The 15,153-nt window shown below is 50.3% G+C and overlaps 2 protein-coding genes across 2 annotated transcripts; both read right to left on the bottom strand.

The window, feature by feature from the left end:
- Nucleotides 1-22: 22 nt before the first annotated feature.
- On the bottom strand, nt 23-3,516 carry LOC122363896 (protein argonaute-2-like). The gene is made up of 3 exons (XM_043333707.1): nt 3,421-3,516; nt 1,882-3,096; nt 23-1,667 (listed from the first exon to the last, which is right to left on the bottom strand). Exons 1-3 carry the CDS (start codon nt 3,427-3,429, stop codon nt 849-851), a joined length of 2,043 nt encoding a protein of 680 aa, XP_043189642.1. The 5' UTR covers nt 3,430-3,516; the 3' UTR covers nt 23-848.
- Nucleotides 3,517-6,382: 2,866 nt separating this feature from the next.
- LOC122363894 (glucose dehydrogenase [FAD, quinone]-like) lies at nt 6,383-15,057 on the bottom strand. Its single transcript, XM_043333704.1, has 11 exons — nt 14,740-15,057; nt 13,935-14,090; nt 13,394-13,599; nt 12,949-13,138; nt 11,429-11,560; nt 9,957-10,252; nt 9,325-9,481; nt 8,932-9,101; nt 8,360-8,554; nt 7,756-7,958; nt 6,383-7,388 (listed from the first exon to the last, which is right to left on the bottom strand). Exons 2-11 carry the CDS (start codon nt 14,077-14,079, stop codon nt 6,764-6,766), a joined length of 2,319 nt encoding a protein of 772 aa, XP_043189639.1. The 5' UTR covers nt 14,080-14,090; nt 14,740-15,057; the 3' UTR covers nt 6,383-6,763.
- Between the last annotated feature and the right edge of the window lie 96 nt (nt 15,058-15,153).

Below are 15,153 nucleotides of genomic sequence, written 5' to 3'. Positions count from 1 at the left end.
GGTGTATCAAAACTAGATCACATGAATAGCATGCGTGCATTTATTGACTTTCATGCATACACCATTTCATAACAAAGGAACTTAACAATGCAACAGGAACTGCTATGAACGTAACAAAACCAAGCGAACGCAAACCATATCCAAAGGCACATCGTTACCAAACAGAAAGAACCATTGCTCTCGCCTGACAGATAGATCTTCACATAAATACCATCCGATATTTGTGCAAGATATTTTACACAAAGGAAATTAAGTACTGACTTGTTCTGAGTAAATTAATCTATATAATTTACCCCACAAATTCAGATTGTCGATGAATATCTCGTTCTTTGTAATGTAAACTACAACATAACATAGCCGACGCGAACAACAATAAACGCGTGAAAAACAAAAGTTTTTTCAGCCAATACACATTTTGTTTAGTGTTGTAATAGCCTAAACCGCGTTCGGAGAGGGAAGGAAGTTTTTAATCTTTATAGTGAGCGGTGATGGCACACCACGACCCGACTCGACTCCGGTTCAGGGGTCATGTCAGCCTGTGGGAACCGCGCCGCAAATGACCCATTGACTGGAGCCCCGTACCGGTAGTGGCACGGCTGGCCCTTGTCGCGGTCGATTTTCACATTGCAACATCAGGAAACTCACAATTGGCCAGAGCCTGGTTTAGTTTAGTGAGGGAGGGCTGCTTCCTGGTTATCTTTGGCAATCTGCAGAACACATAACTCATTTAAAATCGACGTTCACGTTATGAGTGTCGGTAACAAAGTTTGCCATTTCTAGGCTTGATAAGTGTACCGACCCTGAGGCTCCGACTGCTGGAAGTCGGGCCTCACCGGCGACTCCGTCTGCTACCCGGACTGCTGGAGCGGATTTGGGGGCCGGTATCTCAACTGCCCTCGGTTCTGTGCGTGATAACCAGCCGCTTCCGGGGCCCCCGGCTGGTATCCGGACCGCTGTTCCTGAGGCTGATAGCTCGTGTTGGCCTGATAGGTTTGCTGCAGCGGCGTTTCTGACTGGTAATCTCCAGACTGTTTGAGACCCTGGGTCTGATAGTCCAACTGGTTTTGGGCCTCGGACGGGGAGCGCGATTGAGGCTGAAGATCGGGGCGATAGCCGCTCTGCTCCTGGCCTCGGGGCTGGTAATCATCTAGCTCCTGAGTCTCAGACTGGTAGTTGGTCAGCTCGTTGCTTTGAGGTTGGTAACCATTCTGGGACTGAGGCTGGTAGCCGTTTTGTTCCCGTCCGTGGAGTTGGTTGCCGTTCCGTCCTTGATCGGGAGTCTGGTAACCAGTCCCGTCTTGACTCGTATACTCCTGATATCCAGCCTCCGCCTGAAGCCCGAACTGCTGGTTACCCGTCGGCTGCCTCCTCTCATCAGACTCCCGGTAGCCGACTGACACCACCTCCCTCACTCTGCCTGCCTCCCGCTGTCTGTACTGGCTAGTCTCTCCGTCTCCACGAGGGTACTGCGCCTGCCCCTCGTACCGCACATCAGCCACGAAGCCGCTCTGGCCGTCCACGCGGTAGTTGACCGTCTGTGTGCGCGTGTCCGGCAGCAGGACGTAGTAAGAGCCCTCGGTGAGGTCCCCGCTGCGCGCCTCGCGGTGCCCAAAGTCGGCGCCGTCGGCATTCTTGACGCCCCACTGGAACTCGTAGCGGGCGGGGTCCTGAGGGCGGAAACAGAGCACGTGTGCAGGTGAAGTGTTAATGCCTTTGATCATCGCTACTGAATTAGATTAGCTGATATACTATAGATTAGCTGATTCTAGATTAGATTAGACATGATAGTTTCATTCAGCATGTCAGTTTTACTGGGTTGTATAATTTCTGCATTAGATTTATAAGCTTCATGTTATTTGAGTGCTTTGAGCTCATTCTCACCTGCATGTAAGCAGCCGGATTGTAGGCCTCTGGTTGCTTTTCAATGAGCTGTTGTTGCTGATCCCGGTATTGCGGCTGCTGGGTTATGGATTCTAGTCCATTACCTCTGAGCTCCTGCTGCTGATTCCTGTACTCCTGCTGCTGGTTCCTGTATTGCGTTGGCTGATTTATGAATTCCAGCTGATTATCTCTGAACTCCTGCTGCTGATTTGTGAATTGAGGCTCCTGGTTCCTGAACCCTTCCTGTTGATTTCTATACTCTGGTTGCTGGTCTCTAAACTCCTGCTGATTGCCGCCGTCATACGCGACGTTCCTCTGGATCTGGGCAGCACGGGCCGCTCCAGACAGGGTCTTGAGGGCGGTCCGGTAGCCCGCCTGCTGCCGGTCGCTGGGTCGCCGCTCCCGCTGAGGGCTCGCGATGGGACGCTCCAGTTGCAGAGAGCTGGGTCCGGGCACCGGACTGGGAGAGACGGTGGGACGGGGGAGGATGATGGACGGAACTGCAGCTCCTTGGACGTAGTTGGGGCGAGGGTCAGGAGGAGCAGCGTAGTTCTGCGCTGGTTCGAGGGCAGAGATGGTGTTGGAATTGATCCCGGCGTCAGGGGCGAGATTTGGCCGAGGAATGGGGATCGGAATAGAAGTGGGGCCTTGTCCATTATAGTTTGACTGGATGTTAGGGGCAGGAACACCTTGAAGCTTCACCACAGGCCCAGGACTTGAAGCCGAGTTGTAGCTCTGCTGCAAGCCAGGGGCGGTCGCGAAGGTAGACGGCTGCTGATCATCAAACCGACCCTGTCGTCCGCTAGCTGAGCTGAAATCACCTGCCGTTCTGGCCAGGACAGCGAGACCGATCAGAGACTCGGGAGCGCCTCTGAACACGCCCCGCACCTCATTCTGGAGATTGGAACTCCCCACGCCACCGAATCTCTTCGACCCGCGGGCGTTACCTCTCCGCTGCGGGAGTACCGTCGGGGGCACGCTCGCCTGGCTCGGGCCGAGTCGGGGGGTCGAGAACCGCTGCTGGTCCTGCTCGGAGGGGACTTCTCCGTAGGCCCGGTTGGGCACCGCAGTGGGACCAGACGGCGGGCGGGCGCCGTACGGAGCCGCGACCAACTCCTGCTCGGTGTAACCGCGCTGGCGCTTGGCGCGGCTGATCGCGGGCAGAGCGAATACTGCCGGCAGCACCAGGCAGGCCCAAATGAGAATCACGGCGCTCTGTAAGAGAAGGACGGGAATATATTAGGGTGCAGCTTATCATCGATACATCCTTTACTGGACGGAATATCAATATGGTCCAATATTACGTCTTACGCTTTTATCCGCGCTATCGTGTAATAAACTATTGGTAATCAAGTATGAAATACGCGTATCGTTATTCTACTATTGAGTATTGATGTTTGTTTTGTTCATTCAAAGTGCACAAAGTTGATGTCGGCGAAAATACCACAATTAAATCATAGGAAGTCGATCCTATCGCGTGCTGAGGTATTTGCGGCTGCCGGGCCGATTAGCCGACTCCACTGAACGCTCGTCGCTCACCTTCCACATGGCTCCGCCCGGTCACACTCCAAACCACAGACTCCGCGTCACTGACAACTCCTCCTGCGACGCCGCACAACTATATACCGTCGCTGCACTCGTCACTTTCAATCTACCCTCCGCACCGTCTGCTGGGCCACCGGTCACCGGAAATGGGGTCGCCCAGGTCACCGCCAGGTCACCGGGGTCGCCTGCCGCACGTCTCGCCCCGCCCCACTGGCGGGTCTCAGCCTTCCGTGTGACTTCCGAGCGAGCTGGGAACGCGGCGCGGTCTTCCGGGTGTTGTCACCGGCTGTTCAGCAGCGGAGGGCGGGCAGAAGGGTGACAGCCCTGTGTGACTGGGGGTTGTGTTCTGTAGGTGATCTGGCTCTTGTTTTACCTGTGACCCGGCTCTTCTTACTCTGACCCGCCTCTTGTTCTTTCTGTGACCGAGAGTGTGTTCCCTTCGTGACCCGACCCAGGATGTGAAGGGCTGCACCCCGGTGGTGATAGCGGTGTCGCCGTCTCCGCGTCGTGATGACGTCCAAAATGTCATATATTGTTTTAACATGGTTTCGTAATTTCCGCTTCGGGTGCATGCCGTTCATCCGCAGTCGGTTTCATTCTGAAACGGGCTAGGGATACCTATCAGAAAATATGTATGCATAATTATTTTTGATCATATCTACCACTTACACACCAAATACATGTAACTATAAGGAAACATTAACCCTCGCCCCGTTGGGGGGGGGGCCATTTTGGCCCCCCCTGTGGTTTTTCCTGAATAGCAAGAAAACGGCGGCGCGCAGCGCCGCCAAATTTTCAGTACCTTCCCGGGCATCAATTTGACACCTTCACACCAAATTTCAAGTCTAAGGTCACCTTAGGTCAGGAGTTATTGAGGTCAAACTGAGGTCATGTTCGAGCAAAAATGAGCAAAAAACATGCAATCTTGAAACGCTCACCAAATCTACAGTTATCAAGCAATTTCAAAGTTCTTTATATGGTCTAGTAGCCAAAAAGCGGCGCTACAAAACTGCTATCTCGGATTTTCAAAATTTTTGGTTTTTGACAAAAAAAAATCAAAAAATTGATTTTTTTAGAAAAACTTTGAAAAAATCCAAAATTTTTCCGAATTTCGGAAAAACCGGAATATATGTGATAGTCCCAGCGCTGATCTATATACATACCAAATTTCAGATCGATATCTCGTTTTTTGGCCAAGTTATAGCGAAAAAACTGTTCAAAAATGATGACGTCAAATTTTTGAACTCAATTTTTAGCGATTCTAGACCACTTACGGCAAAACAAAGACCACCATTGAACTCCCCGTGACGAGCTGCATCGATTCGATACCCATTTTATGCAAAAATATTAATTTTGAAATTTGACCTAATTTGACCTGACCTTGACCTGACCTTGACCTGACTTTGACCAAAACGTGATCTAAGCTGGCCCCAAAGGCTGCCTGACCCATATAATCGCATTTGTCATGTAAAATGGACCATAAAACATGTATCACACGACACTTTCATATTGTGACCCCCCCGTGACCTGACCTCTGTGACCTGACCTGGTATCAGTGACCTCAAATAGCAAAATATGTGTTTGAAGATCATTTCCCCATCGATGATTTTCAATGAAATGCATTTTACTCGATTTAACAACGCATTTCTTGAAGTGCCTGTAAACGGTGAAAATTGGACCTTTGACCTGACCTGTGACGTCATCGGTTTGACCTAGGTCAATAAAATTGGGTCACAAGGTAGTTCCCCGTTGGGGCTATCCAACGCCGTTTACCGCTTGTCGCTATGTTGCGTGGTTCTCGAGATCTTAGGGGGGGGCCAAAATGGCCCCCCCCCCCAACCGGGCGCGTTGCTCGGCAGAGCCCAACGGGGCGCGGGTTAACGGTTGAAATTCCCCAAAGGTTCAAAGTATGCAAACAAAATGACTTACTTGAAAACACATTTCCTGAATCCTGACAAGAGGGCAACGTTGTTTTGTAGGGTTAGGCCCTTTCGGCCTGACAAAACCTTTTCAGAGCCGAAAGGACTAAGGGAAATAAGGGAGACATTGGTCAGGGTGCGCCGCCCCGGTTCGCTGTCGGGACTGAGGCCAACTAGCCATGGACACTGGACAGTGGACAGGCCAAAGCCAAGGGAATATGCTGCTAAAGTGCTTACCTACATGTCGAATGAAATTCCTCTATTACATCGGCGTGCAGGCTGTTTTATCATTGTAAGGTATATTGACAACTAGTGGAAAATCATTACCGAAATACACTGCCTTCACCTAAATCCCCTTTATTTCCCGCTGGCCGGTTTTCATTGGCCTAACGCATTGCGGCACAGCATGTTTCAGGCGCCAGAAGCTGTAGCCACCTATCGGCCGTAATGAGAACTACATCCGGTCTTGCGGCACAACATGTTTCAGGCGCTGGAAGCTAGCGTCATCTATCGGCAGTAATGAAAACTACCGCTTGTCTTGCGGCACAGCATGTTTCAGGCGCTACAAGCTAGCGTCATCTATCGGTGGTAAAGGGAAATACCGTTTGTCTTGCGGCACAGCATGTTTCAGGCGCTACAAGCTAGCGTCATGTATCGGTGGTAAAGGGAACTACCGTTTGTCTTGCGGCACAGCATGATTCAGGCGCGCGAACTCGGTGCCACCTACTGGCAGAAATGAGTACTACCACTTGTCTTGCGGCACAGCATGGTTCAGGCGCACGAATTTGGTGCTACCCATTGACAGTAATAAGAACTACTACTTGTCATGCGGCACAGCATGGTTCAGGCGCGAGAAGTCGAATTCGTCTATTTATTGACCGTAATGATAACTCACTAGGACTGAAGGACAAAGTGTTTTAATGAAGCATACGACATAGGTACTCCCCATGGCAATCAATCAACCGAAACTATTTGGTTAAAATTTTCGTATTTCTAGTCGATTCACATGGACAGTGGACTGCATGAAATATTTACCATCCGCATGTTTAACGCTTTTTATTGATAAACACATAGGATACATGTAACATAAATTATTTGATTTAACACAATCGTTTATCACGAAAACACATAGTTCAGTACCATCGTCGATTGCGATAAAATGTCGCACTATACCTAAGAAATAACAAAAATGGCATGGCAACAGCTCAAAACCATGGCTTCAAGGCTTCAACACAAACTATTTTGGCATAAATACTAAGAGCTATTTGCCTAACTTACACGTATTGAGCACACCAGTAAATCCGTGGCAATATGCACACGAAGGCGATCTCGATAATCATGTGCAGTTAGCGTGCACGTACCTAACATATGTTTATAATGTTTACTCGTAGCTCGCAACAGTCTAGCAGTATCTCTAACTACAACAGCGATTCACTTTTTTGCATGGCGTGGAGCAGCCGCGCCAGTTTCCGCCTCGCCACCGTCACCATATCCACTCGCGCCTTCTGAGTCGGCTGAAACCCACAGCTGAGCTCGTCACCCTCATCAGACCACGCTCCGGCCCACTCGGCACACGACTCCCCCTGCAGTCCGCCGCTCAGCTCAGCTCCCGACTCAGCAGCAGCAGTGGCTCCTGAGAACAGACTGCGTCCCTGAGGTGTTCCCAGCTGACCTCCCTCCGTCACAGCCGAGCTGCTCTCTGCCGTCCCGTTCCAGTCTCCGAACAGCTTCACTCCCTCGGGCACTGCGCTCTCTGCCTCTGCCTCTACCTCTCCATCTCCTCCCGCCCTCTTTAGCACATCGATAAACTGCACAACAGGCCCGGTTGGGTCATACAGCTGGCCGCTGCGCCGGTGCGGGTACAGCACGTGCTGTTCCACGAACTGCTCCGGCTCCAGGCCCAGAGCGATGGCCCGCCACCGGGCCCGCACCAGGTCGGCCGCCTTCTCCGCGATCATGATGGTCGGTGCGTTGGTGTTTCCGGAGATGATGCGGGGCATTACTGAGGCGTCCACCACTCGCAGGCCGCTGACGCCGTATACTCTGCCGAGACGGAGAAGAGGGGACGATGTAACGAGGAGCAGTGCCGGGGATGAACGGAGACGTGGCGTGACATCGCTGTCCCAAAAACCACCTTGGCAAGATGATGTGATACCACTCACATAACACTGATACTGCACACCAGCTCCTCAAAGCCTTAGGGAGGAAAGATGTGGTCACTGACCAGTAAACATGAGGATTATTTGTCATGGAGAGCCTGGCATTTAGAGAAACCGCATCGCTGGATAAAATAAGTTGTACAAAAACAAGCGACATACCGCAAACGTCTCACAACGACAGACATTTTATGATTTTTACTGTTTTTCAGTAGCACCGTGACCCGACTTGCACGCTCTCAGTCCGCTCTCACCTGAGCTGGTTATCTACCACAGACCACGGGTCGTACGCCGGGCCCATGGCGCACGTGCTCGTATCGTGGTAGATGGTCTCGGAGAAGACGCGCGCCTGACACTCCCACCAGGGTCCGCTGCGGGCGCCCAGAGCGCCGCAGAACTTACTGGGCACGAGACTCGGACGGGCCCCGACATGGCGGAACGGCGCTGACAGAGCCACCTGCAGGGCGAGGCCAGTGACACGGGTGGGGTCAGTTGGTAACAGGGCGAAAAGACGGTATTAGGTAAACCGGACAGACAGACGGACAAACGGTCAGCTTACAGATCGACAAGTAGACGATCAATTAATCACATTGTTGTCAGACAGGCAGTTTAGCGAGATGCAGGTTATTGATATATTTCCGTGCCAATAATACGTGATATTGTGCTACGACGAATGGGTCGCAACTCGCAGATGTGCTACTTTAGATGCTAAACAACCGCTTCATCTTCAGTGAAAATATATCAACCATTCTCAGCTTTAATCGAAATCATATGATGGCTCAAGAAGTTGTCAGACGTCTGCTGATTACCGAGCAGACTGATGTCCTACTCTCTGCTCATTAAATCGGCGTCACCCACCTTTTCGGCCATCAGGCCGGCCTCTCGCAGCACGGCCACGTCCCAGGGGTCGTCGAACAGGCGCAGCTGAATGGCCGGGTCCTGGAACGGGTTCCGCGAGCGCAGCAGCACTCGGCCGCGGCTGCGCGGACGCAGGTTGATTGGCACGATCCGGAAACCCGACCGGAACTTGTTGGGCGAGAATTGGCTCCACAACTGGACAGAGAAGGTGGGAATCGGTGTTTAGGTGTGCACATGATCTTCTGCACATGATTGATTGAATTCTAATTAGAGTTAAATGGATATTGGATAAGCAACATAAAATAGAATTAAAAATAAAGAAACTTGTACTAATTGAACACGATTCCTAATTGCGAAACGTAAATGAAGTACATTACTGACCGGGTTTTTAGACGCTTGGTATAAACGTTGAAGATGCTTCCTATCGTGGATAAGTACTTATTACTCGGGGAGCTGGGATTTTCCTTTCAGTTCGTATTCAAACGACAGTTAGTTGTGTTACCATGCCCGTCATGGAACGACATTCGAAGTGTCAATAACCAGTCTGAATGACCGATATATTTCGAACTCGCCTTGTTGGATAGGCTGAGGAAGTCTCTGAATATGATGCCGCCGTCTGAGGCCAGCTGAAGTGGGTAGAAGAGGAGCTGCACGTCCGGCCAGTCAACTCCGTAACTAACGTTATTCAGCGGCGAGCTCAGGAAGGCCGTGCCCTCAATACCCAGGTTCGTTGCCAATGGGCCTGCAAAGTAAAGCACATCGTAGTAAGCTGAAATAAGGTCATCTATATAAACATGATTTATCTGTCTATAAACATTTTTATTTTCCAATATATGGCTTAGCATTGACTTAACTTTTCGTATAATTATTTCATCCCAACATCTATAATCGATAATGTCAATTCATCGTAATTTAGTAATGCTCGGTGTTCATTGTTTGACCCAATGTTATCTCGAAGACCTTACCCTTTCGTTTGAAGAGGTAGTTGAAGATGTTGACAGGGTTAATGAGCTGCAGCAGCGTGAGGCCGCGGCCCTTATTGGTGAGATATTCGGCGCCTCCCACTCCGAAATGACTCTGCATGTTCTCACCGACCCCGGGCAGGTCGTGAATGCAGGGAATCTGCCGAAGAAAAATGTCACTCTGTGGCGTGTAAGTGATAAGCGTAATGGCTTAGAGGGTAGGTACAAGTTAGACGTGTGTTGTGGAACTACCTACGGTGCAAATCTGCTTGTTTTTTATGCAAGCTAGGAGCAAGTGCATCGTGAATATTACGCGGTGAAGTCCGACCTGAACGCGCCACTGCGATGGCGGTCAGTGAATGGTCACGCACCCCTGACCGCCGATCCGCCATGTGGCATCCTGTGGCGACATCGGATTCAACCCGAGGCCTGTGGAAAGTCTCGCTAGGTTTGAACAATGCAGAGAGATCACGTAGCACGCAGCTAGCGATTAAAAAGCTCGGATACGCTCTCTGTCCATGCGATGTCGGGATTGTTTGTGTGGCATCCGATATGCGCTGTGACAGTCACCACATTACGTTATTAGGTCTAAGATATGCCACATAAATAGGCATCGATTGACGACCACAACAAACCTTAAACTTCTTTAGCTCGTGGCACGGTCCGACTCCGGAGAGTTTCAGCAGCTGGGGCGTCTTGAAGGCGCCGGCGCTCAGGATGACCTCCTTCCTCGCCCACACCACGTAGCGCTTGCCGCCCTTGAAAAAGACCACCCCTTTGGCGCGCCTCGTCACCGGGTCGACGATGACCCGTGTGGCCGGAGCGCGCACCAGGATGTCGAGGTTGTGCCGCTGAGAGGCGCCCCGCAGGTAGCCACGCGCCGTGGACCACCGCTCACCGTTCTTCGAGGTGGTCTGGTGGTGCATGAACCCTGCGGGAATGCAGAAATGACGAGTTACAAGGGCGAATGGAATGCACGCGTCGACTTATAATAAACTTCACTTAACAAGCACAGAGCTCCTAGGGATAAATTATTTAGCACGGCTGGCACCACTTTAAAATTTGATGAGTGCATCTGCTTGTTGAAAAACTAGTTGAACTAGAACGGTGCAGCAGCGACCAAATATTTTAAAGATCTCGATTTCAAGCATCGACCTGGGGTCGATTTTGACCGAAGACTTCAATGTGATTAAATGAAGAGGCAAAGTTGTCGTGAATCTCTTCTATCGCTTCTATATCCTATGCGTCAACATAACTGAGACGGAGCATCCTTTGTTACGCCATCGCCTTGCCAAGCGTTCAGCAGAGTGGTTCATTTTACCTTTCATAACTCCGCGTTATAGTCGACCGCAACGGTAACTCTCACTCCCCGGAGGCCACACCCATGTTATAAAATGTGTGGCTCGGGGGGGGGAAGTGCTCAACTCAGCATTTAATTATGAGAAGTGAGAACAAATACCGCAATGTCAAAGAATAATGATTCTCGTAAACGTATTTACATCGAATCACTACAAAGTTCCCTTCCATATAGATATCGGTCGACTGCAATACGCACTAAACATTGCTGAGCGTTTTTTTTCCGGAGCTTATGCCACATGCATGAGGGTGCGTTCCTGCATCTCAAGTGCATGAAGCCTCCGCGCACACTCGGAGTCAATGACCTCTGCACAGTTAAGGTCACAGGGGACCGCGCTTCAACGTGTCCCCGTCACTGACCAGACCACCAACAAAGGCTGGTCACCAGTCACCACTCATGGATACAGGGCCCTTAGGAAGGTACCGGGTCCTCTGACAGAAGAGACTATCACTCATGAGTATAGGGCCCAAGAACAGGGGACGGTCGCCACTCACGGCTCTGGTCCCACTAACAGGTCGCCACTCACGGCTCTGGTCCCACTAACAGGTCGCCACTCACGGCTCTGGTCCCACTAACAGGTCGCCACTCACGGCTCTGGTCCCACTAACAGGTCGCCACTCACGGCTCTGGTCCCACTAACAGGTCACCACTCACGGGTCTGGTCCCACTAACAGGTCGCCACTCACGGCTCTGGTCCCACCAACAGGTCACCACTCACGGGTCTGGACCCCTCAACAGGTTACCACTCACGGGTCTGCAGTGCGCCGTTGACATCTCCGACCGGGTACCCGAGCGATAGCCCAGCCTTGAGCCAGATTCGGCCGAGGTCCGAGATGTACTGTGGAGGCGACACCGCCAACGGGCCGCCCACAGCGTGAAATGCTGCGAAGCAGATGGAGAGGGGTGTTACTTACATAGTTACCGTGCGTTACCGTGCGCATAGTTACATAGTACATAGTTACCGTGCGCAAGTGAGCCAGTAATCGCCATGCGATGTGTACAGGTCTCGCGGGTTTTAGCGGTAGGTTTTGCACCTAGAAAATTTAGTGTACTTCAGGCTATAGCTTTGTCGTCTTAAGCTTTTTAGTGTTGAAGATGCGATCGACTTGTTGGTTCACAAGCCGGCCATGATCGTGTAAAATGGCTTCATCGTAGATCGATTAGTTGCTGAGATATAACCGGAAATGTAAAAGTGCAAAACCTACCTTAATCTCGCGAGAGCCGTACATACATAGATCGGTCATGGTTGTTAAAACATGCACACATACAGTGCGACTTGGTTGACAGGACCGCAGTTGTTGGAAATGGAATGCCGTTCGACGGGATGAACTATGCACATTTTACACGCGTACATGTTCACATGGCACATAAAATTGGTGTCACGTTGTGGGTTACTTTTAACACCGATATAAAATATGATAACTACTGATATGAATGATAATGACCTTAATGATAATGTAAACTGAGATATGAATGCAAGGAGTCTAGAAAGTTAACCGGTTCAGTATGACTTTTTGAGTTAAAACATTCTAATTTTCACAAAAAATATTTACGTAACTAAGTTCATAAAAGAACGCAAGGATCTCAAAAGTCAAAACGTACATACCTAAGACATTATGTAAAACACCTGATGCAAAGCCTAGTTCTCATGAACTGCACTGATGGCGACACAATCTGCATCAAGGACACACATTAGATAACATAAAAGAACGAGAAATATGCGACTCATGACCCACTATAATGCCTAACTAGTCATCCAAATCAAACGTCATATCGCGACAACATGAGTCAGGCCGGATGTACGATTTCACAGGATGGCTGCACCGGTGTTGTGGTTACTGCGAAACGGAAATATGTGAACATACGTGAAAGGACGCTGATTGAACATATTTGAAAGTAGCCCAGCCTTTGACATTTAACAACCAGTAGCTATGTCATCTTGTGTCAACAGTTGTTGTCGGTAAATATTAAACCTGTTTGTTTAGAGTCTGTCCTTATTTTTGGTGTCCCAGCAGTCCTACGTTCACCATTGTTGCTTGACCTGTTATCAACGATTTCTCTCGTGTGGAAAGTTATGTTTGACACATTAAGGTACAAAGGCTATAAATATTTCAAATATTATGTCAGTCGTTAAGATATTATTATTTCATGATGGAAACAACTTCAGATACCATAGGTAATAGCCCACAACGTTCTGAAGAATAAAACGTCACTCTGGATGCTGCATTTACCCAACAGGCAGACTATACGACCCTTTGTCTGCCACTCACGTGAGTTTCTCAGCCTGGGATCCTGATTGTCCTCCGCCTTCAGGAAGTAGGGCAGCACGTCCTCGTACCCCCAGCCGGGGTTACCCAGCCGCTCCCACTGGTCGTAATCCTGCCGATTGCCTCGGATGTACATTAAACCGTTGACTGCCGAAGAACCGCCCAGCATCTTGCCACGGGGCAGCACACAGACCTGAGTGGTGTAAATCAGGGTCAGAGCGCTGAGTGACAGGATGGTCAGCATCAAATGGGTCCCAGCTGATTGGGAAAAATATCAAGATGCGTAAACCATTATCAGTTTACAACTGCGAATGATATGCTGCACCGCAATGCAACTGCGATTTGCAGACTGCGCCGCAGTACACACAACAGTATCCTAACGAACTATGACGATTGACGAACACATATCGATATGGGCCTCAGTCAATGTGTAAGCCAGATAACTCACTCCTCCTTTGAAGCCCTGACAGGACCGGTGGTCGGGCGTGGCCCTGAAGCCCCAGTCGTATCCCTCTGTGCCGTAGACGAGGGCGGTGAGCAGGGGCACCTCTGTGAAGACGGTGCCGTCCTCTCCGGCCTCCAGGAGAAGGACTGAGTGGTGCGGGTCCTCCGAGAGACGACTGGCCATCACCGCACCGGCTGAGCCGGCGCCCACTGAGAGAGGGAGGGAGAGGGAGAGAGAGGGAGAGAGAGAGAGAGAGAGAGAGAGAGAGAGAGAGAGAGAGAGAGAGAGAGAGAGGGAGAGAGAGAGACGTCAGATGTGCCGGAGAAGGCGACCGGATTCGATACCAGTGACGGCAGATTCCAATTCATTAAAGTCGCAAACAGAAATGCTTAAACTCACTAATTCCACCAAGCAGCCCTGTTCGCATGCCAACCAATTAGCCTTTTATCTTATTATCTCGAGAAGGGAACAGGAGTAGGTATTCGAAGCTCAATCAATACACCTCATGTACGCCTCACACATGCCTTCTCATTCATTGCCTTACCGACGATAAAGTCATATTCCTGTCTGATGGGCTTGTCGTAGACGATCTTATGCGGGTTGTCCAGCGGAGCGATCAGCGCCAGAGTAGTGAGGCTCACCCCCAGTATTCGGAGCCGGGAGATCAGTTCCAGCACCTTCACACCCATCGCAGTCGAACCTGCATTGACAGGTGTAACTTGTTGACGCTTCCTCGTTATGCAACATACGCAAAGTGGCGTTGCATGTAAGTGCTGTTTAGTGCAATACATTTCAAGTACGGGACGCTACCACTTCACTAATCGTGCATGTATGAACACACAGTTAGAAACGGTTGGATCAAGAAATATCTTCGGCAAGACTCGTGCCTAGTGGGATCAACGAACACGAACCCAAACCACTTATGCATGTTCTATGCATTTTCTAAGTACCTGCTTTTGAATAAGCAGTTTTTAACGGGTTATTTTAACGTCCCTGTTGAGTAAGTTAATGCAACCAGCAGCATGACGCGCAACATTCCATCTCGTGTGCTTTCTGACGGTGTGTTATATAATCAGCACCCGACAAACCAGCTTCTGGTATTGAGATAAGCACAATAAAAACACTTCGCACCCTGAGGGCACCTTTGGCTTTTCATATTTTAGGAAAATCGCTTAGTCATTTACGTTATTACTTTATAACCGGAAGAATTTAATATATCATTCAACGCATTTCTCATGATCATTGCGACTCTATCACGAACCGAATGTATTGTCATTGTTCATGGATACTGACGTATTCATACTCACATGCACATCTATAACTAACTATGACACAAAAAAATAACTTACCAAATCAAGCGCTCCGTAGCAATGGGGTACTGGGTTAATCCAATTCGTCAGAACGCACATACGCAGATGAACACACTATCAGCTCCCAAACTCTCCTCAGTACGCACAACTGCACTCACTCCTACCAACCACACTCCTCTCAGTGCGCCATTCTCACCGCTCTCACACGGGCCTCTCACACCGCCCCCGGTCCTCTCACCCGACCTCTCCGCGCCGCTCGCGGTCGGGACTGAACTGCCGCGGTCGCCGCGCGCCGCCTCACAGGGTCCCGTCCCGGCCACAGACCCCGCGGCTGTCGCGTGCACACCTTTCCCCACCGGTGGCCGCCTCTGTGCGCTGGTTACCAATGCACGCGGGCTGCCAGCACCGGCGGGAGATATCACACTGTACGGCCGGATGGAAGTGTTGCGTAAC

The sequence above is a fragment of the Amphibalanus amphitrite genome, unplaced genomic scaffold, assembly GCF_019059575.1.
Source record: "Amphibalanus amphitrite isolate SeventyFive unplaced genomic scaffold, NRLGWU_Aamphi_draft 000646F_arrow, whole genome shotgun sequence".
NCBI classification, from domain to species: domain Eukaryota; kingdom Metazoa; phylum Arthropoda; class Thecostraca; order Balanomorpha; family Balanidae; genus Amphibalanus; species Amphibalanus amphitrite.
Note: the sequence above shows the minus strand (reverse complement) of the source record. Positions and strands in the feature narration are given on the sequence as shown.

Bases quoted from the DNA above. Each gene is read 5' to 3' on its own strand.
- LOC122363896 (XM_043333707.1), bottom strand. The intron at 1,668-1,881 runs GTGAGAATGAGC...TTCCGCCCTCAG, and splicing joins ATCCGGCTGCTTACATGCAG to GACCCCGCCCGCTACGAGTT.
- LOC122363894 (XM_043333704.1), bottom strand. From the start codon at position 14,079: ATGGGTGTGAAGGTGCTGGAACTGATCTCCCGGCTCCGAATACTGGGG. The intron at 13,139-13,393 runs GTGAGTTATCTG...TACACCACTCAG, and splicing joins GTCAGGGCTTCAAAGGAGGA to GTCTGTGTGCTGCCCCGTGG. The intron at 11,561-12,948 runs GTGAGTGGCAGA...TCTGCTTCGCAG, and splicing joins TCCCAGGCTGAGAAACTCAC to CATTTCACGCTGTGGGCGGC.